The sequence below is a fragment of the Erpetoichthys calabaricus genome, chromosome 17 (genome assembly GCF_900747795.2).
Source record: "Erpetoichthys calabaricus chromosome 17, fErpCal1.3, whole genome shotgun sequence".
Taxonomy (NCBI): Eukaryota; Metazoa; Chordata; class Cladistia; order Polypteriformes; family Polypteridae; genus Erpetoichthys; species Erpetoichthys calabaricus.
In genome coordinates, this window is record NC_041410.2 from 8,713,000 (window position 1) to 8,738,924 (window position 25,925).

At 41.2% G+C, this 25,925-nt stretch overlaps 1 protein-coding gene across 1 annotated transcript in view; it reads right to left on the reverse strand.

Annotated features, from left to right (window-relative positions):
• mcoln1a (mucolipin TRP cation channel 1a) overlaps positions 1 to 25,925 on the reverse strand; it is a 51,350-nt gene extending 25,425 nt beyond the window's left edge. The window contains exons 1-3 of the mRNA XM_028791272.2: positions 25,692 to 25,925; positions 16,676 to 16,905; positions 7,795 to 7,962 (exon numbers count right to left, since the gene is read on the reverse strand). Coding sequence (XP_028647105.2) covers positions 7,795 to 7,962; positions 16,676 to 16,905; positions 25,692 to 25,728 — 435 coding nt within the window. The 5' untranslated portion in view covers positions 25,729 to 25,925. The remainder of the gene's footprint in view (positions 1 to 7,794; positions 7,963 to 16,675; positions 16,906 to 25,691) is intronic.

Consider the following 25,925-nt stretch of genomic DNA (forward strand, 5'->3'; position numbering starts at 1 on the left):
AAGCCACCACCAAAAGGACACCGGAAAAGGAAACAGAAGAGAGAGTAGGGGTTAGTACAGATTTTGAATGAATAGTTATTAGAATGAATTGGATATACAGAGTATCAGGACTTAAATTACAGTGAAGTTATGAGAAGGCCATGTTAAAGTAATGTGTTTCAGCAGTTTTTTAAAGTGCTCCACTGTATTAGCCTGGCAAATTCCTACTGGCAGGCTATTCCAGATTTTAGGTTCATAACAGCAGAAGGCCGCCCGCCTCACCACTTCTTTTAAGTTTTGCTCTTGGAATTCTAAGGAGACACTCAGTTGAGGATCTGACGTTGCGATTTGGAATATAAGACGTCAGACATTCCGATATATAAGATGGGGCGAGATTATTTAAGGCTTTATAAACCATAAGCAGAATTTTAAAGTCAATTCTGAATGACACAGGTAACCAGTGTAGTGACATCAAAACTGGAGAGATGTGCTCGGATTTTCTTTTCCTGTTAAGGATTCTAGCAGCTGCATTCTGCACTAGTTGCAAACGATTTATGTCTTTTTTGGGTAGTCCTGAGAGGAGTGCGTTACAGTAATCTAGTCGACTGAAAACAAACGCGTGAATTAATTTCTCAGCATCTTTCAATGATATAAGAGGTCTAACTTTTGCTATGTTTCTTAAGTGAAAAAATGCTGTCCTAGTGATCTGATTAATATGCGATTTAAAATTTAGATTACAGTCAACAGTTACCCCTAAGCTTTTTACCTCCATTTTGACTTTTAATCCTAATGCATCCAGTTTATTTCTAATAGCCTCATTGTATCCATTATTGCCAATCACTAAGATTTCAGTTTTCTCTTTATTTAATTTGAGAAAGTTACTATTCATCCATTCTGAGATACAAGTTAAACATTGTGTTAGTGAATCAAGAGAATCGGGGTCATCAGGTGCAATTGATAAGTACAGCTGTGTGTCATCACACAGATTTAGTTCAGCTCCAGCTATAATTTTTCACCTAGTGTCAAATTTGTCTCTTCCTCTTAAAACTGTTGTAAACATGTGTCGTGGTTGGCTGGGACACCTCCAAGCCAGAAGGAGCAGGGGAGGAGATGTGGCCAGAACATTACCTCCCCCGGAATGTTAGGTGGCAGCCACCCTGGATGTCAGCAGTGCCTCGGACTCCCGCAGGGCTCCATGGGAGTTGGAGTTTGATACAGCCCTATTGGGGTCCGTGGGTGCCGCTAGGGGGTGCAGCAGCAGATGCTGAGCCCTGGAGCACAGCACTTCCGTCACACCTGGAAGTGCTGCCAGAAAGTCCATCACGGAGCACCTGGAGTACTTCTGGGAGCCTTATATAAGGGGCCAGTGGACACTACTCGGCGAGCCTGAGTTGGGAGGAGGGAGACGAAGCTTGCATGGAGGAGAAGAAAAGAAAGAAGAGGAGGAGAATTGTGATGCTGTGTGCTTTTGGGACTGTGTTGTGGGTTGTGGGGAACGGGGAAGACATAGCCCACAAGGGAAAAAGAAAAATCACACGTGGTATGCCTGTCTGTGTCGGGTACGGCAGCTGGTACAACCCCTGGTGGTGCCACACACGTTAAAAGTGAAAGCTTAAAGCACAATTGGGCACAAGCCTTATAAAAATAATGGCGACAGAAATTAGTTAACTGTGCATCAAGGAAACGAACAGTAGCCAATTCTTTAATCTTTATTTTAGGTGGTTTCTTTTGCCACAAAGGGCATAAAATCACAGGTCAAGGAGGGTAGGTGAAGGCTACCAACATGCCAGCAGTTCTTCTGTAAGGCCCTGCTCATACACAGGCTCTCTAATCTTAACTCTCCTCCCTGGATTTCCTGGAACGAAACAAGTAATTTAGTAGACAATTAGCCATTTTCTGCCTTGTTTAGAAAAAGGAAGAAGATACAAGGATATCGACAACACTTGGAAATCCATGTCATCAAGTAAGGGAGATCAGATATGAGAATGCGGATTAGCAGGCAGAGCGGGTTCTGGCTTGCAGTAGTTTTGCTGTGTTATGCCAGTTAAAATTGAGGCTTTGGCTTGTTTGTACTTTAGAAGGATGACACAGTCAGGTGGCCATAATCCCAGGATTTCTGTTGCTGTTTTTGCAAAAGCTTGTCATCTGATATTGCTTATATCACCAGGAACTGTTAAAAGTACCCTGGCTTTTAATGCTCAAGAAAAAAAAAAAAAAAATTCCAAAGCTCAAAGTCAGGCTTGCTTTGTGGTTTGTTATTTTTATTACACATCTAGGGCAGTCATTGCAGAGCTATTTCTGGTGCTATACACCACAATAAAATGAAAGCTAAAAAGAAAGAAAATGTGAGACTAGGCAGTTACAGTCGCAATGAGGCATTATGAAGGCATATTATCGTTGGTATAAAGGACCCCCCAGTTGTTTCTTAACACACTTCTGCTGAGTAATTCGATGGCTGAAAGTCCTCAGTGTTGATGTGTTTGTTCACAAGGGCACTCAGTTCAGTTTTCGTTCTCTCCTCCTCTTCCTGCAGGTGGCCCAGAGTGTGTCCCATAGTTAAGTCTTCCTTTTAATGAGCTGATTGATTTGGTGGACCTCTCTTTAAGGGATGCTATCAGCTCAACACACCATACTGGCTATCAGAGTTAAAGAGCATGTACGGAGTGTCCCTACTCACATTAAAGCAGTGTAGTCTCCTAAGATTAAATAAAGTCTGCTCTGTTGTGTCTTACACAGTTCCTCTGTGTTATCAGACTAGTCCAGTTTGTCATTAATGTGGACCCCCAGATACTTGTAGGAGTGCACCACCTCTACATCTATTTCCCGAACAGTGACCGGATGTAGAGGCTTGCTTGGTGTGACAAAAGTCAAAAAGCAGTTCATCTTGGTTTTGCTTATGTTAAATTGGAAGACAATTCTTTCTGCACCAAGAAACAAACTTTTCCACGTGACTCCTCTCCTCTGTTTCATCCTACTTTATCGATACACCCTAAGAATGCAGAATCATCCGAGAATTTCTGCAAGTGACATGACCTGGTGTTATATTTATAGTCCGAGGTGTACAGAGTGAAGAGCAGAGCAGACAGGCCTGTTCTTTGTGGTGCTCCAGTATTGTTCACACACTCCTTGAGTCAACATACTGTGGTCTGCCCGACAGATAGTCCATCATTCCGGACATCACAGGCTCATCCACCTCCATGTCTCTGAGCTGACCTCTTAACAGGGATGGCTTGACAGCACTGACAAAATTAAAATTCATAATCCGCACGGTGCTGCCAGCTTTGTAGAACAGATAAATAATTCCATCTTCCATTAATGTTGGTCTCTACCACATATCATCCATTCCACACGTTATCTTTCCTGGTCAGGGTCACTATAACAAGGTGCAAAGATGGATGATCAGGCCTTCCTATTCCCAGTAGCTGTGACGGGTGGCCATGGTCATTACCTGATCGGGATGCCATCGGAATGTATGGACCAGGGGAGAGAGCATCGGTGAGGCAATACCTCCCCTGGGAATCCAGAGGGCAGCCCTTCTGGGTGGCTTTGGCACCATGGATTCCCATAGGGCACGCTAGGAACTGGAGTTTGGTACAGCCTTGCTGGGTAATGTAGGGGCCACCAGGGGGAGCAGCAGAGCACTATAGTGGACTTCCACCACACCTGGGAGTGATTTCAGGTAATACTGATGAGCCACCTGGAACACTCCCAGGACCTGAATAAAAGGAGCCACGTCACTCCATTCGGGGAGCCGGAGTTGGAAGGAGGTGGACGAAAGAGGCAGAGAAGAAAAGTAAAGGACTGAGATTTATATTGTGCTTAGCTACTGTGCTGTGCGGAGAGAAAAAGTGCTCCCCAGCTGTAAATAAACCGTGTGTGTTGGACTGGAACTTGTGTCTGCCTGTCTGTGTCGGGTCAGGGCAGTTGTACGCGTCCCGGTAGTCCACAAGGCCTTCCTATGAAATAGTCAGATGCTATCAGGACAGTTTAGAGGTATAATCACTCTATTGTGTTTGAGGGTCTGCCCTGTGGTCTCCTCCTAGTGGGCCATGTCTAGCACACCTCCCATCGTAACTACATGTCCAAGCCTTCTTTCTCTGTTGGGTGAAGCAGTGGCTCTGATCCAAGGTCCTCTCATATTACCAGAAAGTAAGTCTAGAAAACCAATACAGGAACCTCATTTCAGCCACTTGAAGATGTGATCTCATTCAGCCAAGAGTTCATGACTGCTATGTACACTCCTGGACTTCTGTTTATTTTCCTTTTTCATTATTTTAAAGTATTATTTTTTATATGTATATTGTGATTTTGCATTTTTGTTAATATTATTTTGACTTATTATCTTTTGTTTTGTGTTCCTTGTGTTTAGAGGGTGATACCCCAAGATGTAGGGGTCACCCTGATGTTATCGCTGAAGGACCAAACTCATTCTTAAAATTCTGAAGCTGGGAGCAGAGCCATCAGTTATTCATTAATGTTTGGAGCGGTTGTGTTTCTTGGGAGTATTGATTTTGTCTGGCTTCTTGGATTATTGTTTGTGTTCTTGAGTTTTGCTCTCTTTTTAATATGGATTTGAACTTGTTCACCTTGAATTGCCTTTTTGAGCAACTTCTTTTGCCATATTTTGTGTGCTGCTCCACCTTAACAGAAAAACATTGTGAGGCCTCCAATAGACCCACAAAACCAGCCCAGAGCCTTCCCTAGCCTGCCTAGTATAGGCCTCACCCTAGGCATTCTGACCTCCCAACTCCACAGGCAGGTGTAGGGCCGGCCCGGGCCCCCAAAATTCAGTTCAGATTATTTTAAACATGCCTATATAAATGTCTCTCAATGTAAAGGGAAACCATTAAAAAACCTTTGACTTGAGAGAAATGCCTACAAAGAATCTTTATAAAAGAAGAATTTTAAAAATTCATATGTGAGTGTTAGTAGGCTTTGTGCCCTACGAACCAAGTTACCCCAACTATTCTAACATTTCAGTAATTATTTACCTCTCTGATGCTGATCTTTCTGATGGTATAATAGATCATTACGATTGCAATTAAAGAGAAAATTTCATAATTAATTACAGAATTACGATATTTGAGGGTTCCTGTACAGTGCCGCTTTCTCTTGCATGATTTGGCTCAAAAATTAATCAACACATTGCCATCTCATCCCAGGCTAAAGTTTCGAATCTGGCATTTTTCCGTCCAGCTCCAGACCGTCCTCAAGAAAATGTGACACACACAGACAGACAGACACCCATCATCAAGATATTGATGTTTTCGGTATCAGGGAACCCTAAAACATCGAGATCTGTTGAAAACCAGAGATCAAAATTTTTGAGGAATCTAAAGCTTTCGCTCCTACCCCACAGACAATAGGTTATGGTGGCGGATGGTACAAAGCAAAAAGGCAAAAGAAAAAGGCTGAAAATGGCTAATATAAACAATAACCATAAGCAGAGGATAGGGGTGTAAATTGACCGAGAAGTCTGCAGAAGCAGCTGTAAATGTCACTGCCATTTTACCAGCACAGACTGGTACAACATTTAAAGAACTGCTGCTGCACCACTTTACTAGGCAGTCTTTGGTCATATCCAACCTGGCTTGTGAACTGGAGGTTGAGTTGCCTGAAGTCCTTCATCTGGATCACCTGCTCACCTTTCACCTCCAGGGAACATATCACTCTTTTCTGGAAGAGACGGTGACCCCTTTAATTGCAGATGACAATTCTCAATGAGTAGTTTAGGCTGCGGATGAACCTGAATCAAAAGCCACTAAGTGAGTTATCTTTCAATGATAGCCAATTCGTATGACACTGAGAGCAGAAGAGGCTTTTTTCTCTCAGGAGTTCCATTAACGTGGGTAGTGACGTATTTTACATTTTCTGCACCTCTCTGATGGCCAATGTGATATGGTGGACTGGTAACATCACTTCAAGAGAGGACCACTGAATCCTCAAGCTGATAAAGGCGGCAGGCTCATTTATGGGATGCTCTCTGGACCTGCTGGAGGTTGTAGCGGAGGAGACTGCCCTCTTCTCTTTGGGAAAGTCAGAGTTTTTTTGTGTGTGTCTGTTCGAGGCGGGTTGTTGTTAATGTTTGTTATAATATTCCTTTAGCTTTTGCAAATGCTACTTTTCCCTTTGGGACAAATTAAAAAATATTATCTAATGACATATTTTACATTTTCTGCACCTCTCTGATGGTCAGTGTGATATGGTGGACTGGTAACATCACTTCAAGATAGGACCACTGAATCCTCAAGCTGATAAAGGCGGCAGGCTCATTTATGGGATGCTCTCTGGACCTGCTGGAGGTTGTAGTGGAGGAGACTGCCCTCTTCTCTTTGGGAAAGTCAGAGTTTTTTGTGTGTGTGTGTGTTCGAGGCGTGTTGTTAATTTTTGTTATAATATTCCTTTAGCTTCTGCAAATGCTACATTTCCTTTTGGGACAAATTAAAATATTATCTAACTATCTATATGAGCTAGAACGTTTACTTCGAATAAAAATACAAACAGCACCAGCAGTGGTTTTTAGCTTTGCACGAGACATGATGGGATATGATTCAATAGAGCGTTTGTCCCCCAAGACTGATTAAATGCTGTCATGTCAGATTGATCCACATCACTAATAAACTGGAAAGAAGAAATATCTGACCTGGACTACAAGAGTTTACAGTACAGTCTTACCCCTAAAATTTGACCAGGATCAGAATTTCCTAATGTCATAAGGCAGTCTGTGAACCACATAAATATATGGCAGCTGCTGAACACTATAAATGTGGATTTTGCATTTCACAGTATCTTAAGTTCACTTGTCATCCATTCTTTGTATTATTTACTTGATGGAAAGGCGCGCACAGCAGTGTACAATTTGTCTATTTGAGGCGTTTATTTCTTGCATATATGGCGCACCCCACATAAAACTTTGCATCTCAAAATTAGGGCCTCTCTTATGATAGGTGCCACCCTTCCCATGGCCCTACGTAATATCTGAGATGGGCATACGGCCCAAGTGAACACATACAGATAGCAGTGATTAAAATACCCAGAAGGCCACTGCCCTCTGTTCTGTTACAACAAGAAGGAGTATAATTAAATAAGGACTTTTGAGAAGATCCAAATGACTTTTTTTTTTTACTCAGCTAGCAGCTATAGGACGGACACTCTTAGAGACCAAGATGGATGCAAGCATTTGCCTTCATAATTGGTCTGATTAAATGGTACTGACCACCCGTAGCTCAGTTAATTGAATTGTTTGACTGTTACTTGTTCTGATATATGACGTGCGTTTATATTGGATGTTTATTGTTAATTTGTCACGGCTGCATATTTTATATTTTGCATTGTTGCTTAGTAATTTGTGTCTGCTCTGTCACTGTTTCCTGTACTTTACTTTACTGTTGCTGCATATTTCTGCATAAATGGGTTTAGCAAGAAGGCAGAAACAATTTAGTCACAAAAAGATACTTCATACGTGCAAGATGATTTACAGGAATGTGTCAACCTGTTCGCCATCATGTTCCACACTTGTACCATAAATTGTCCACAAAAAATTTCATATTAAGTATATACAGTACACAGCACTACCAACCAGTAGTGCTAACATAATTTTGACTCACCCTGTACTTTTCATTCTACTATAAGATGTCGTGACAACAAATTGAATTTAACAGCCAACAACTTTATTTCCCCCAATCCAAGATGACTTGAAGGAAATGGTCATGGACACAAATATTAGAACAATCTAGACGGGAACAGACCATTCGGCTCAACAAAGCTCGCCCGTCTTATTAACTTAATTACAGACAAATATGAAACATCACCCACCTGATCGACTACGTAAAACATGCTGTCATAGAAGTCTGCTTGTGTGTACACGGCATAGGTGTCATCACCTCCATCTGCGTAGTTCTTTAGGAAAAGGTGCTTGAATGATATGGTGTTCTCCTCTTTAAATGTGACAACCATCTGATTACTGAGACCAAAGAGCACCAGCTACGGGGGGGAGAGACAAAACAAGGCTCAGTTATACACACAGGCAAAGACCACAATAAAAAAACTTCAGTTCCTTCATGACCAGGCCTACTATTACCTAGGTCAGGGTCACAGGGGTACACTGGAAAACACCCTCAATGGGAAAGCAGATAAAACATCCATCCATTATCCAACCCGCTATATCCTAACTACAGAGTCATGGGGGTCTGCTGGAGCCAATCCCAGCCAACACAGGGTGCAAGGCAGGAAACAAACCCAGGCAGGGCGCCAGCCCACCGCAGGGCACACACACACACCCACACACACACCAAGGACAATTTAGAATCGCCAATGCACCTAACCTGCATGTCTTTGGACTATGGGAGGAAACCGGAGTACCTGGAGGAAACCCACGCAGACATGGGGAGAATATGCAAACCCAGGTCTCCTAGCTGCGAGGCAGCAGCGCTACCCACTGCGCCACCATGCCACCCGCAGATAAAACACTTTAGTAAAAATTGTACATACAGTATATGGAAAAATCCAAAAACAGGCAGAAGTGACACAGATAAAAGCACATAGATAAAAAGACTATCATCAGAAGACTAACACAAGAATTCGAGTTGAAAGTGGAAGTACATTTGAGAAGGTGAAAAAAAGAAACAAATGAGCTGACATAAATAAAGACCTTCAGTCCACACAGGCTTTTCATTCTGTCATCACTCAGGGCTGGTGTTGGGTTGGTGGGAGAGTGCCAGGTCTTGGGTGGTACTTTAATTTCATAATTTATATACAGTTAGGAAAATAAGTATTGAACATTGGGCAAGTGGTTTCTTCATACAGGAAGCATCTTGAAGCTGGCATTAGAAAGAAAAGCTTATCCACTAATTATTAAATTAGCGTGTTTAACACTTTTTCTCTGTTTCTTTCCACTTTATTACACATACCTTTATTTATGGCCTTTCACGCCATGAATTCTTTATATTTGTGGATTTCTTGTGTTAATACCAATGTCTGCTGAGAATTTCATGTGAATGGCCTCATTGGAAAAATATTTGCTGAAAAAAATGCTAACGGGTTCAATACGTATTTCCCCCACTGTATTTAATAAAATTTATTTTCATTAAAAGACAAAAGAAACTGACATATTAAGGGAACAAATCAAAGTAAAATCCCAGCAACTGAGAAATTGTGAAAAATTACCCAGAAACTAAAAAGCTGCAAGCAACTCAGAACCATTGCTATTTAGTGTAAAAATCAAAATGAATCTGATTATTTCATAATAGCCATTTTCATTTATTAAGTTCTGGCACATACAGTATGCTATTCCAACGATATGCCTTGCAATTTGCATTTTTTAAGATGGTTCCTAGATGTCTTAAATTTTTCTAAACATCTTTTTCAGGATTTTGTGGACCCTAATAATCTATTAGTTATCTTTTTTTTTTCAGCAAGTTTTTAACAATGTTGAAAACAAATTAAGTTGTCCTGCAATGCCACGTTGTTTTCTTACGTGTTCCGCCGTACTTGTTGAGACTTGCTGAGAAGTCGAGAAACAGTGTGGAATATTCACAGCTAAATGATGAACACGTAACCAGAAGCAAATCGGCAAGACGCTAATCATTGTAAGAAAACAGAAGGATATTTCCTAACACTGACAAGAATAAACGCTACACTTTGACACATGACACCATTATTGTGATGGTATGAGGTGAGTGTTGTACGCTTCTTGGTCATCCAACAATTTGGATTATCATTTCAAAAAACTTATTTTTATTACAAAATATACTTCCGTTCCCTTACTAGGATTAGCATCTTGTCGATTTTTCTCTGGCTGACGATGATTATTCCACGACTGTTTCTAGACGACAATTCTTGGCTCATGTCCTGAGCTAGTTATTTTATTCACATCTTCACGGTTATTATCCGAGCTAACGTTGTTATTTTGATTTTGCGACTTCAAGATTCCCTCTCCATTCTAAACTGTTGCCACCCAGAGCAGTCAGTACACAAATAAATAAATGACTTTTAGACTTCTATTGACCCGGGTTCGCTTCCCGGGTCCTCCCTGCGTGGAGTTTGCATGTTCTCCCCGTGTCTGCGTGGGTTTCCTCCGGGCACTCCGGTTTCCTCCCACAGTCCAAAGACATGCAGGTTAGGTGGATTGGCGATTCTAAATTGGCCCTGGTGTGTGCTTGGTGTGTGGGTGTGTTTGTGTGTGTCCTGCGGTGGATTGGCACCCTGCCCAGGATTGGTTCCCTGCCTTGTGCCCTATGTTGGCTGGGATTGGCTCCAGCAGACCCCCGTGACCCTGTGTTCGGATTCAGCGGGTTGGAAAATGGATGGATGGATGGATGGTCTCTTATTTGTTGTGAATGCAAAACGTATTTATTGGATTTCTGGCTGGCATTTAGAAAGCTGCAAAAACATTCCCTTTGCTAACAGACAGACAGCCATCTTCTTCTTCTTCTTCTCCTCCTTCTCCTTTACTTATCAGATGCCTTTATCCAAGGTGACTATCCTTTCGTGTGTATTTCATGAATAATTAGCCATGTGAAGCTGATGCTCTTCTTATGCATTGCTTACCACCAAATTATTTTTGGAAATGCAGACAAGCATGTGGCATGAAATTTGATACTAAGACTTAAACCGACATTCAAATTAACTAGAAACTGCATATGGTGAAATAAAATTAAGCCTCTAAGTAGAAATTACAGGCAAACGGGATGGGGGTGGATTTGTTTTCAATCCTATTTTTTTTTTTGTAAAAATTGATCTATTTATACTGCGGTGGGTTGGCACCCTGCCTGGGATTTGTTCCTGCCTTGTGCCCTGTGTTGGCTGGGATTGGCTCCAGCAGACCCCCGTGACCCTGTGTTCAGATTCAGCGGGTTGGAAAATGGATGGATGGATGGATCTATTTATATGGAATGATTACAATAAAATTTAAAAAAATAAATAAATAAATTACAGACAAACAATATTCATAATGTTCATAATTCATAGGATGGAGTGGTGGCTCTGAGGCTAGGGATCTGCACTGGCAATCGGAAGGTTGCCGGTTCGAATCCCGTAAATGCCAAAAGGGACTCTGCTCTGTTGGGCCCTTCAGCAAGGCCCTTAACCTGCAATTGCTGAGCGCTTTGAGTAGTGAGAAAAGAGCTATATAAATGCAAAGAATTATTATTATTATTATAATGAGACCAATTACATAACAAATTAACCATTTTTTATCCTAATGAAAGAGATTTATGATCTAGGAAATGAACCCAAACAAACCATAGACCACATTACAAATTGCACAATGGGTTATCTAAAGACCAATAAACAAGCAAAACAGCAAATTAAAAAAAAAAAATTGAAACCATAAAATTCATAAAGTGACATTTGCAGAAGTTTGAAATCCTAAAAGCATGTACCGTATATGCTCGTGGATAAGTTCTCCCGCAGATAAGTTGGGACTTGATTTTACAGTATAATTTCTGGTATTTTATAATGTCAGTCGTATAAGTCGAATGCGGAAAACTCACGCTATTGATCCAAGAGATTATGATATGCTAACGCCCACCTGAGAGAGTAACCACATCTATGGTTAAATTAAAAGTTATTGAAGTGGCAGAAGAAATTGGTAACTGCACTGCTACAACAAAATTTGATGTGTCTGAGAAACTGGTGCGAGACTGGAGGAAGAAAGAAGATGTAAAAAACAACTAAGAAAAAAAATTTACCGTATCTACTCGTGGATAAGTCGAGACTTGATTTTATCGTATAATTTCAGGTATTTTATAATATCGGTCGTATAAGTCCAATGCAGAAAACTAATGCTATTTGTCCAAAAAATTATGATATGCTAACGCCCACCTGAGAGAGTAACCACGGAGCACACGGCCTTTTATTTCTATGTGGGTGTGGCAATGTGCTGTATCAGCGTGTGCTCCTAACCTCAACCTCCCTCCCTCCCTCTCTCATGGTAATACCTGAACTATTCCGAACCAACGTTTGCACTGATTTGTGTTTTTTGTATCTCACGCCCTCATACACCTTTATCGTAAGAGCATCCCTTATCTACGATGGAGTGTTTGATCAGAAGAAAATATGAAGCTGGTTTTAAAGTAAATGTCGTTGAAGTAGTGAAAAACATTGGTAACTGTGCTGCTGCAACAAAATTCGATGTGTCTGAGAAACTGATGTGAGATGGGAGGAGGCAAGAAAATGTAAAACAAAAAAAACAAATAAATAAATAAAAAAAATTTAAGCAGCACATAAGTCGGGGACTGATTTTATGATTGTTTTTTCGGGTTTCAAGACCCGACTTATACACGAGTATACAGTGCATCCGGAAAGTATTCACAGCGCATCACTTTTTCCACATTTTGTTATGTTATGTTACAGCCTTATTCCAAAATGGATTAAATTCATTTTTTTCCTCAGAATTCTACACACAACACCCCATAATGACAACGTGAAAAAAGTTTACTTGAGGTTTTTGCAAATTTATTAAAAATAAAAAAAATGAGAAATTCCATGTCCATAAGTATTCACAGCCTTTGCTCAATACTTTGTCGATGCACCTTTGGCAGCAATTACAGCCTCAAGTCTTGTTGAATATGATGCCACAAGCTTGGCACACCTATCCTTGGCCAGTTTCGCCCATTCCTCTTTGCAGCACCTCACAAGCTCCATCAGGTGGGATGAGAAACGTCGGTGCACAGCCATTTTAAGATCTCTCCAGAGATGTTCAATCAGATTCAAGTCTGGGCTCTGGCTGGGCCACTCAAGGACATTCACAGAGTTGTCCTGAAGCCACTCCTTTGATATCTTGGCTGTGTGCTTAGGGTCGTTGTCCTGCTGAAAGATGAACCATCGCCCCAGTCTGAGGTCAAGAGCGCTCTGGAGCAGGTTTTCATCCAGGATGTCTCTGTACATTGCTGCAGTCATCTTTCCCTTTATCCTGACTAGTCTCCCAGTTCCCCACAGCATGATGCTGCCACCACCATGCTTCACTGTAGGGATGGTATTGGCCTGGTGATGAGCGGTGCCTGGTTTCCTCCAAACGTGACGCCTGGCATTCACACCAAAGAGTTCAATCTTTGTCTCATCAGACCAGAGAATTTTCTTTCTCATGGTCTGAGAGTCCTTCAGGTGCCTTTTGGCAAACTCCAGGCGGGCTGCCATGTGCCTTCTACTAAGGAGTGACTTCCGTCTGGCCACTCTACTATACAGGCCTGATTGGTGGATTGCTGCAGAGATGGTTGTCCATTTTGGAAGGTTCTCCTCTCTCCACAGAGGACCTGTGGAGCTCTGACAGATTGACCATTGGGTTCTTGGTCAGCTCCCTGACTAAGGCCCTTCTCCCACAATCGCTCAGTTTAGATGGCCGGCCAGCTCTAGGAAGAGTCCTGGTGGTTTCGAACTTCTTCCACTTACGGATGATGGAGGCCACTGTGCTCATTGGGACCTTCAAAGCAGCAGAAATGTTTCTGTAACCTTCCCCAGATTTGTGCCTCGAGACAATCCTGTCTCGGAGGTCTACAGACAATTCCTTTGACTTCATGCTTGGTTTGTGCTCTGACATGAACTGTCAACTGTGGGACCTTCTATAGACAGGTGTGTGCCTTTCCAAATCATGTCCAGTCAACTGAATTTACCACAGGTGGACTCCAATGAACCTGCAGAAACATCTCAAGGATGATCAGGGGAAACAGGAGGCACCTGAGCTCAACTTTGAGCTTCATGGCAAAGGCTGTGAATACTTATGTACATGTGCTTTCTCAATTTTTTTATTTTTAATAAATTTGCAAAAACCTCAAGTAAACTTTTTTCACGTTGTCATTATGGGGTGTTGTGTGTAGAATTCTGAGGAAAAAAATGAATTTAATCCATTTTGGAATAAGGCTGTAACATAACAAAATGTGGAAAAAGTGATGTGCTGTGAATACTTTCCGGATGCACTGTATGTGGTACTTACTACTAGATAAACATAAAAGATGGAAAAAAAAAAGTGTAACTACAAGACTACAACCCACGTCCAGCATAAACCCGAGTTAAGTGTGAATGCAGTGAGCACCAGGGTGGGAGCTCGTGTACACACACAAAAACTTAACAAGTCAAACATAAAACGATTTAAGTGAAAATAGTTGAAAAATGTGTGACCTATACTGGAAACAAATATTATTAGTGAAAATATTAACACAGAATCAAGAAGTGCTGACTCAAGAGAGGAAAAAGTTATTTGCTTGTCAAGAGTTTTCTGTTCCTTAATAACAGGCCTTGGTTTCTGTGAACCCTCACAAAACAATATGTAGCCTAATAGCGAAGGAATAAAGTTGCTGGTTCAGAGCCTGCCACTGACTCATTCTGGCACATTTGCTGACTCATAAAAAGCAAATCTCAGTTTCTGCTGTGAAGAGGAGACCTTGACCAGTCTGCAGTAGTCCACCGCCGCTATTTCAAAGCCCTGTTTTGTCCATTAAGGAATGGCTTTCTTACTGCCACTCGCCTGTACAGTCGTGGCCAAAAGTTTTGAGAATGACACAAGTGTTGCCTCAAAAGCTTGCATATTGTAATCTTTTAAGTTAGCCAATAAAAGGTGCCATTTTGCTTGACTTCAAATTACATCGATAATGGCTAACACGGTACCACACTCTAGTACAGCGTTTCTCAACCTGTAAGTATTTGCGACCCGAGTTTTCATAACAGTTTTAATCGTGCACCCCTAACGTTTTTTTGAAACCCTAATGAAATTTATTCCTATATTTTTTGCTGCCGATACACTGTTAAAAGTTTAAAATTTCCCTAGGAATAGTGAAATTACGCCACATTCACGCCCCCACAGTTTGAGAACAGCTGCTCTGGTACAACAGAGAATTTTTAAGTAATCAACAGAAGTTGGGACACCTGTGCAAATTGTTTGCTTCAACTTCGAAGGCTTAATTTACTTTAACTGATGCAGTACACCTGTAGGTTATAACCTAGTAGTTGTTCCCTGAAGGAGGCCCATTTGTAATATTCTGATATTCCCCCTTTTTTTCAGGTTTTGCTAACCTAAACTCTAAATTTAAACCACTGGCAGTTTACTGCTTACCTTTTCACTATTTTAGGTCACTCATTGCGAAAAACTAAGGTGTTCTAAAACCTTTGACTAGTAGTGTAGACAAAGTCCAAAGAAGAGCTACCAGGCTGATTCAGAACTAAGAGGCATGAGCCAGGAGGAGGGACTGAAGGAGCCAAACCTTTCTTAGTTTAAGCAAACTGAAACATAAAGTGTTTAAAATTCTGAAAGTAACTATAGACACATAGAATAAATGACTAAGTGGTGTGGTAAAGAGTTGGATTTAAAGGACTATCAAATCTTGACTTGATAGTATTTTGGACAATCTAGATGAATAAAACAGACACACATGCTGGGCTGAATGGCCTGATCTCATCACTGTTATTCTAATGCTCCAATTATTAAATCTGCTTAACCCAATTCAGGGTCATGGGGGTGGGCTCAGGTCAGAGCATAAATGGCAGGACTGGTTGCATGGGGCAGGAAACAGCACTGGGTGATGTGCCAGTCCATGCACACACCCACATTGCTCCAGTTTAGAATCTCTATTTAACATAACATGCATCTCTTCGGGTTATGATAGGAAAAAAAAAAAAAATCAAAGTATCCTGAGGAAACCCCATGGAGGACATGCAAAGTCTAAACTAACAACTGGGTAAAAGTTGCCAAAGCGTAGATGGGCACTCTTTGCCCAAAGAAGGCACTCGGAGTGTCGGGATAGGCAGCAGAACCAAGCGTTATTGTGCAATGCACATACAGACTCAAATCAGATGACTTGAGCAATTAGCAAAGGGGCTACCTTATAGATAGATAGATAGATAGATAGATAGATAGATAGATAGATAGATAGATAGATAGATAGATAGATAGATAGATAGATAGATAGATAGATAGATAGATAGATAGATAGATAGATAGATAGATAGATAGATAGATAGATAGATATGAAAGGCACTATATAATAGATAGATAGATAGATAGATAGATAGATAGATAGATAGATATGAAAGGCACTATATAATAGATAGATAGATAGATAGATAGATAGATAGATAGATAGATAGATAGATAGATAGATAGATAGATAGATAGATAGATAGATAGATAGATAGATAGATAGATAGATACTTTATTAATCCCAAGGGGAAATTCACATACTCCAGCAGCAGCATACTGATACAAACAGTTCTTATCAAAAGATCACGTCACTCAGCTCATCTGTCAGCCCTAGCAGACTCCCAACTTCCTGCCTCTAATTAGTTCCACCAACATTTCCCAGCCTAATGAGCGCAGCACTCTGTTCTATCCATCATGCCCACCTGACAGGCCCCCTCTCTTCACCTTAAACCTGTCCAGTTACCGCCACCTTATCTCTAGTCCTCAGCTGGAAAGAAGGGGTGTGGGCTTTTCTGCCTGTCAGCCTCTCACTACATACCTGACCTTGACTCATGAAATGGTGGTACTTTCCAGCTTGCTAAGAAAAAAAATAAATAAATAAACAGGCACAAGCCTTTTTACAATTTAACCCTTGCTATACTAACATGCACTAGGACAGAACGTTTATTTTCATATACGCTCATGATTCTCTTTATATAAATGCAGATCAACTTTGAAGAATATACTTTTCTATAGTTTCCTCCCATTTTAGTCTCCAGCAACCCCATCAAACAGAACAGCACTAACCTGCACCGTGACAACGACGATCTTGACCATCTGCAGAATCAGCTTGAATGGCTTGCGCCCCTTGGCGTGGTACTTGTCACATGGGCTCATGAAGAAGTACTTTAGCTTCCTGCGAAGAGCCTCCTCCTCCAGCACACGTTCGAGCTTCGGCAGAGGTGGCACCTCATTGCTGCCGCTGCTGGTGGCTTGTGAGCCATAGCTGTTCACAGGAGTAAACAGCCTCTCGCGCTCTGTGTAAGGAGATCAGAAAAGTACAAATCATGAATGGTACATCAAGAGGAATGTGCCAGAAACAGATGAGGAATATGTTAAAGAGCTGAGCAGAGAAAAAATTGGCGCTGCCAAGATTCTAATCAGGTCAATCAATTTGCAGAGAATGTTCTGGAGGCCGCTCTCTGTGAACTTTTACAAGACACTGCAGTAACTTCTTTAAGTAAATCCTACTGAAAGGCAAGCAGCTGAGTGATGGAGTGTGTTTAGCTTGACTAATTTTGAAAATTTGGAATAAATGACACTCCAACCACAGAGAAGCAAAAGGGTATTGTTACACACGTGTGAATAGGAGGCAGCTGAAGGGCTTGGACCATCTGACCAGGGGGTGGCGGGGTGCACTAACGCTTTTTTTAAGTTCCCCTCAGACCTTTCCCGGGAAATCCCACCAGGAGCCACTGCCTCGACTCGGGACACGCCACTTCCGGTCCCAGCCCGAGGACGACATCACTACTGGTCCCAGCCCCGAGGATGACATCACTTCCCCCAGACTTTCTATAAAGCCTCACTCCCTTCCTCTGGAATTCAGTTCTGTTTTGGACTCTGTCTTGTAAACTTGACTTACACTCAAAATTTTACTTTTTGCAGCCAGGATACAGATTATACGGGTGGCTGCCCCAAACCTTTGCCATGTCTCATGTCTCTTCTTGTCACAGCACATATAAAGTATATTGTTTAAAAAGTAGACAAACAGCCTTAAAAATAATGATGTTCATCAATACCATCCAACAAACTGAAAACAACAACTCAATAAGGAGAAACACTGCTCAGCTGGACCAAAGGAAGCCACTGGAGGTGGTTTACGTGTCTAGCAAGGTGGTGCACCTGAAACAGTGAACTGGGGCACAGCCACAACACACCGGAGAGGTTTCACTTCACTTCCGAACACTGGGAATCCCCCAGACAGGGCTGGAAAATGTGGTGTGACTAACTCAGTCACTGTGCAACAACCCAGCCATTGGAAAAAAAACAAAGATATAAACGAGTGCAAGCCTGACGGTGAGAACATCAAATCCACATCTAAGTTGCAGCACACAAGCCAAAAAAAGAGGAACAAAGAAAATATGCGCTTTACCCATAAATGAGTTTTGTTTAATGAGCAACAGGGCCCAGCCCGATAGTTTCGGAGTTCCCAAGTTTCTCTATGTGGCAAACATTCAGATTCCATTCTCATGCAGATTTAAAAGCACAGCACACACCTTACACTCATAATGCAGATGACCATCATGGGTGAGAAATACAAACCTGCCGTAGTGCAAAGTGCCAGATCTGACGATGACGGGTGTCATCCCTGAGGACTGAGCAAGCAGCCGAGTGATTTCAATTCTTAGCAGCTACGGTGACGTCCAGTTAATGGTCTAAAGTTTGTAAAGTGCCTTTCTAAACTGAAGGCTATTTTAGAGGGTTACATTTCAGCCAGGGTTTCTTCCTTAGCTCCAGCGTGTTCTTTGAATCCTTAATATTTTTATTATGTAATATATTCAAATATTTTTCATGCAGTGTTATGAATTCTGTCCTATAGTGTATTAATTAATAGTGTTGGGAGCCTGCACTGATACAGGGCGTTGCCGCACCCACCACATGATGAACAACTTCAGGATCCTAATTCAGGACCCTAGTGCATCCATGCAACGGGTGACACCTCAGCACCGCACTAGTATGGATGGAATTGAATATTGTGAGGATTTATTTAAGGTGTCTGGAGTGTCAATCCTGCCACCAACCCCCAAGTTCTCCCTGGTAGTTGGAGGACCTGTCTGTAGGGATGGATGCAGGGTAACGTCATACCCAGGATGGAGCAAAATTAATAGTGTATTAATTTACAATAGTGTATTAATGCATTATTGTGATGTTTATTAGTTATTTTGCCATTTTGCAATTATGTTAATATTATTGATAGCAGCTTTATTTTTTTTCCACCCTGTCTTTTATATGTAGAGCCCAAGGAGGCAGGGCCACTTGATCATGCAGCTGAGGTACTGGCACAGCATGTATTTAAGGAGAAGAGGCAGAGAACCTGGAGTTTTGGCAATTGCTTTTGAATTCCTGTTGATTGATTGATGGAATTTTATTTCCATTCATTTTATATATTTTTTTCACACTAGTCTATAGTACTAGGGTGTTGTACTGCGTTAGACATTATGGATATAGTGAGAAGTCAAGCAAAATGACCCCTTTTATTGGCTAACTAAAAGGATTACAATATGCAAGCTTTCAAGGGAACTCGGACCCCTTCTTCAGGCAAAATGAGGCCTGAGTTGCCTGGAGAGCTTGCATATTGTAATCTTTTTAGTTAGCCAATAAAAGGTGTCATTTTGCTTAACTTCACACTAGTCAATAAAAAAAGACCTTTTCAAGTTTATGAAAAAAGAATAAAGTCTTTTACAGTCTTTTCAAAAAGATCAAGTCCATGAGGGGAAAAAAAAAAAAAGTGATCCTTTTTTTGGTATTGTATCAATCCCTGAAAATTTTTGGATTCCTTTTATATGACATTTTTTTATTAATTTTTTGGATATTTTATTAATTTTATGATATATTTCCAAGTCCCTCTGCCAACTCAGCAATCTGTTTAGGCTTCATACAGCACCACCTTCACCAGGCGGCATGCGACGAGATCAGCAACTGCAGCCGGCAAGTCTACCATGCCCCATGACTAAATGACACGTAATTCGACATCGGTACTTTTATGTTACTGCCAGGTGTTCTTCTCCAGCTTATACTTTTTTTATTTTTTTTTTTTTTTGTAATTGTTATTTTTGTTGTTTTTGAATTATCATTTTTCAAGTTTTTTTGTTTTTTTTTTGCAATTCTTAAAATATTTTCATGTTTATTTATAATTTAGGATTTATGTATTATGTATTTAAGTTTAAATCCATTACTTATGATTTGTGGGTTGATCCAACAAGAGGCAGGGCTTGCATGACATCACTACTGTGGGCCACACCCTCAGTCTTTATATTAAGGTTCATGAGCTGGCCCCAGCAGGGCGTCACACTCCGATACAGTAGGCGGCGATGATGCACCTTTATATTAGGGGTATTCTGCCAGAATTCAAGAAGGTGGTTCCAGCAGAGCATCGCTGACTATGGTGGAGTGCATTTCATCTTTGTTAAAGACTGCTCTTGGAATTTCTAGTTTCCTGAGGATTTTTTGGTTTGTCTTTGTTTTCGGATTACTGGATTACAGATTGGACCCGTTAGCTTTGGGATGTCTTTTTAGGCAAACCCGTTTTGGCTTAGTTTTGCCCAATTGCCCAGACCATTTTGTTTGTTGTGATTTCGCGCCACAAATATTGGGTGTAGGCCTTGATAAACTGTGGCCTACCCTTAATTACACATAACTTAATTTATGGACTTATTTGTTTTGATTTCTTTGTACATGTGGATTACTTGGGTGTGAATAACCCCATTAGAAATATATTTACTGAGAAAAACGTTGATGCATTCAATACTTTTTTCCCCCGCTGTAATTACAGAAATGTTATAGAATAGTTTGGGTAACTTGGTTCCTTGGGCGCAAAGCCTACTGATGCTCACATCTGAATTTTGTAATCTCCACACAAAAAGTTACAGCGACACCTTTAACCCGTTTATACAGAGAAAATAAAAAATGGTGGGAATGTCCATTTAGGGCAACTTTACATCTATCCTTACTGAAATTCCAGCATGCTTTGTAGTAGGAGGGGATGCAGGGATTGTACAGTAGATATGTACAGAGTCCACTGAAGTTCACACTCTTAAGAGTTTATAGGTCCACATTATCACGATTAAAGAGTCCGGTGAAATTCTTCTAGCATGTGCTAATCAGGGTGGTGCAGTGATAACGCTGCGGACGTGCAATAAGGAGACTGGGGTTTGTGTCCTCTGTGCTATCTGCATGGAGTTCACATGTTCCCCCAGCTCCACCCGTTTCCTGCCAGAGTCCAAAGACCTGCAGGTTAGGTGGATTGGTGCTGCTAAATTAACCCTACTGTGCACGTGTGTGTGTGTGTGTGTGTGAGTGCATTCAACCTACAATGGACTGGTACCATGTCCCAGGACTGTTCCTGCCTTGCACCTGATGTTTGCTGGAATAGGCTCCAGCTGCCTCACAACCCTGCCCTGGGATAACAGGGTTTAGACAATGGATGTATATATTTATCAAAGTGTAACACATCCCCACTCTCCAGTGACATGATTAGGGAAATAGAACTACATCTCCTCTTAATCCACTAACAGCTGTGCTTGGTGGGCTCACAGAGGGGCTTAAAGTGGAGAAGGACAAACAAACTGTAATTGCCTTTACTACACTACTGGCACGTAGGCTTGTCTTGTTCAACTGGAAGACTCCTGACTCACCTATTCTAAGTCAGTCAGTGGGTAACTCATGTTCTCTACTATTTGAAACTGGAAAAAATCAAATTCGCAATTAGAGGATCTGTACAAAACTGCCATAAAACCTGGCAGGATCTAATCAATTACATTTTAGAATAAGCATTTAAATTGAGGATGCGGATTCTCTCCCCTCCATTACTCCATTTATCTTTATTAATTTATTCATTTATCTATTTACTTATTTTTACTAGCATAAAGTTTTACAGTGCTGGCCTAGCAGTTTTTTGTTTTTGTAAAACTTGAGTTATTTGAATGGAATGTTATTTGATTTTAATAAAATTAATAAAATTTAAAAAAAAAACCCTACATCTCCTTGAAACATGTCTTTTTCATATACCGTATATACTCGCAGATACATTGCATCCGGTAAGTATTCACAGCGCATCACTTTTTCCACATTTTGTTATGTTACAGCCTTATTCCAAAATGGATTAAATTCATTTTTTTTCCTCAGAATTCTACACACAACACCCCATAATGACAACGTGAAAAAAGTTTACTTGAGATTTTTGCAAATTTATTAAAAATAAAAAAACTGAGAAATCCCATGTCCATAAGTATTCACAGCCTTTGCTCAATACTTTGTCGATGCACCTTTGGCAGCAAGTCTTTTTGAATATGATGCCACAAGCTTGGCACACCTATCCTTGGCCAGTTTGGCCCATTCCTCTTTGCAGCACTTCTCAAGCTCCATCAGGTTGGATTGGAAGCGTCGGTTCACAGCCATTTTAAGATCTCTCCAGAGATGTTCAATCAGATTCAAGTCTGGGCTCTGGCTGGGCCACTCAAGGACATTCACAGAGTTGTCCTGAAGCCACTCCTTTGATATCTTGGCTGTGTGCTTAGGGTCGTTGTCTTCCTGAAAGATGAACCGTCGCCCCAGTCTGAGGTCAAGAGCGCTCTGGAGCAGGTTTTCATCCAGGATGTCTCTGTGCATTGCTGCAGTCGTCTTTCCCTTTGTCCTGACTCGTCTCCCAGTCCCTGCCGCTGAAAAACATCCCCACAGCATGATGCTGCCACCACCATGCTTCACTGTAGGGCCGCACCACTGGGCTGAAAGGCCACCTCCTTGGGCTTTGAGTCATGGAGTCTAAACTTTTACCAGCTTTTCTAAAGCAGCCTTCAGTTTTTCGATTCCTGATAAAAGGTTATTTAGTTCTTTTGGGAAAGTTTGGTTTTTAGCATTCATTTGATAACCAATTGCAATAAACATTGTGCAAGGCACATCATTTAGATAGATTGATACGCTTGTGATGTGGTCAGGAGGGCATGGAACTGCATACTGATGGTGCCCAGAGGAAGTCTAGGAATCTCAAGAATCCCCACCCCCAACCACAGCCCCTTTGACTTGTAGGCTGAACTGGTTCAGAGTGGTCTGAACTGCTTTGTGAACAATGAGGGACTGGCACAGAGCATCACGGGAGTCGAGTTTCAATGCGTGTTTGATATCCACTAGTAGTCAAAAAAGTTTCAGGACACCTCCATCTTTCCAGTTTTTAATTAAATTTAAGCAGTTGAAGACCAGTGAAGAACCTGAAATGGTACCAAGGTAAGTAATGTTAAAAGAAAAAGGTTTAGGTTACCAAAAACTGGAAATGAATGTAATTTTCAGAGTCCTAACAAAAGGCCTTGTTCAAGGAACAAGTAAATGGGTCAACAACAGCTTACGGCTTTTCTGCAGCAATGGAAGTTCAGTAAGTCTTGAAAGGAGATGCAGACAATCTCTGCAGGTGTCCTGACTTTTATGGATTACTTACTAACCCTTTGTCTGTATAAGAGCACTGCTGGAACAAACCATGTTGCTACAATCTCTGAAGCTTCACTTGCACAGTACTGCGCTGTATTTGGCAACCATAATGGTGAGAAAAGGTCAATTAACAAAGGAGGATGGGAAGACCATTATAACCCTTAGAAGTGTTGGAAGATGGATGGAGGTATGGTAACGTAAACTTTGTTTTTCAACCCCTGGCAGTTTACTGCTTACCTTTGTCCCATTTCATGTTCCTAACTGCTTATATTTCAACAAAAAACTGGAAACATGGGAAGGTGGAGTACATCAGACAGGCCAACATCAGCAAAACCAAAGATCTGCTTATGCACCAAAGAGCTTAAATGACCGGGAGTGGACTTAGAGGTGGTACTTGGGGGTCCATATCAATGACAGGTGGGACTGGTCGTGGAACACAGAGGAACTAGAGAAGAAAGGGCTTCTTTCTGGGGAAATTGTGTTCCTTTAATGAGGGTGGTGACATCCTTCACATTTTCAACAAAATGTTTGATATACTTTGTTAATCCCTGAGGGGATCTACGATGGCCAGTGTGATTCTCTATTATATGCCGGGACGGCATCATCATTTCAAAAGAGGCCCACCGAATTAACAAGCTAATTAAAAGGGCAGAGTCAGTTATGGGGCACACGGTGGACTGCAGATGGTAACAAAGGAGAGAATTGAAACAAAACCGAGTGTCATTGTGAACATCGCTGCACGTCAGCTTATGCTGAGGACTTTCAGCCAATAAAACGTTCGTCTATGTGGTAGAGTGGTGGCTCTGAGGCTAATGATCTGCATTGGTATCCAGAACTTTGCTGGTTCAAATCCCTATTACTGCCAAAGGGGATCCTACTCTACTGGGCCTTTAACCTGCAATTGCTCCAGGGGAACTCACTGTACAATGGCTGACCCATTGTAAATATATATAAAGATAAGAACTTTATTTATCCCGAGGGAAATTCTTATGTCATTGGCATGTTCAGTGCAACAAGAGTAATAAAGATAGTACAATGAAGATTTGAAAAGAGAAAAATAGTAATTGTGCAAATATACAAAAATGACAGTTGTGCAAATGTACAAAAATACGTCGGCATATGACAAGCATATGACAATTGTGCAAATATACAAAAATATAACAGATTATTACTAAATACAGATTATTAGTGTAGGTTATGAAAAGTGACTTAGTACTTGTGCCTGAGTAAAATGAGCTAGCCGCTTGTGATGACTGGTTGGGACCGCCATAAAGGCTGAAAAAGATCACCTACAGAACGAAGAGGAGCCTTCACTCACTTTGCATCACTTTGGGTGGGACTGCCAAGACAGAAGTTTTGTTTCTTTTAAAAATGTCGTCCTTTTTAGTGATTGTGGTGTCAGTTCAGACCACAGTGTGTCAATCTATCATTGCGCAGAAGTGCGTCAAGAAACGTTACAGGGGGCTCCTTTATGCCAACAGCAATATGTCTGTATAGCACCTCACTCGGACTGTGGCAGCCAAGTCAGACGCTTTCTTTCTTTTTAAAGTTTCTTCCTTTTTAGTTATTCTGTTGTGTGTTCAGACCATAGTGTGTGTGTGTATATATTTATTTATCTATTCATTTAATTTACTTAAAGAGCTTCTGTAAAAAGCCAAATTTCCCCCTGGGGACAAATCATGCTCTAATCTAATCTAAAGTTAAACGTTCAGTTTCTAACACTCTCATTTGTGGTGCATGAAACTTGAATTGAGTTTGAACTTTATTGCCAAGCAATGTAGCTGCTAAGAATTTCTTTTGGCATTACATCCATACACATAACAGAAGTAAATACAATTCACAGCTCAATATACAATACATGACACCATCCCAATATTACATATAGCTGTAGAGAACAATAATATATACACTTTTACTTATCTTTTCCAAATGCACACAGCCATATTCATCCACAATAATATGCAAATACATACTGTATACAGTACCAAAACATTGTCAAAATAGTTTAAGCCATTTATATAAATGAATAAATACATAAACAAACAACACACATAGTTAACAATTGTAACGTAGCTCTCTGTACTTGCACAAGCCCGTGAGGTGATGATGTTCACTAAAAATCTCCGCACGGTTTTTATATACAGGTCACTTACAACTGACCAGCACTGAGCGCTCCACGCGCCTAAATTGTACTTTAAACAAGACAAACATTATTGTGTTAAACCTACGATGAACTGGCACCCCATCCAGGGTTTCTTCTCGCCTTGCAACCAATGTGGCACCCATGCGACCCTGGCCTGAAAATCCCGGTGAGGAACTAGAGAGTAAATGGGTGCCAAAATATAAGAGTGCACCCTAGCTGGTTCATCGCTGAACGCCTTATTTACGCATTAAAGCCTCCCATTTTGGGTCTGTTGCCATTCAAAGATTTGTGTGCTGCTATAACTGGGATTTCATCACAATCACACGCATTCAAATGAAGAAAACGGCGATAAAACAGCAGATTGCACCACTTGTGGAGTAAATAAACGCGACAAACCGCCACTTTAGCTACGTACCAGAAATACCGAACCTGGAATTATAAGGCGACCTGACTTAAAGAGTGGAATGCAACGAGATCAGTTACCTTGATCCGTGCAGTTGATACACACGGAGGTAGCCATCGTTTCTCAAAAGCCCTACAGTTTTCCTCTCGCCATTAGTGCGGGTTCGCCAGTCATTCAAAACGAAACGAGGATGGCCCCGTTTGCTATCTTGCAAGATCCTCCAGCTCATCCGTCGGGCGATCTTCCTGCTTTTGCAAGCCCAGCACTGTTGTCCTGCAGATTTGCAAACATGCAGTCAGGTGACTCCGTTCGTC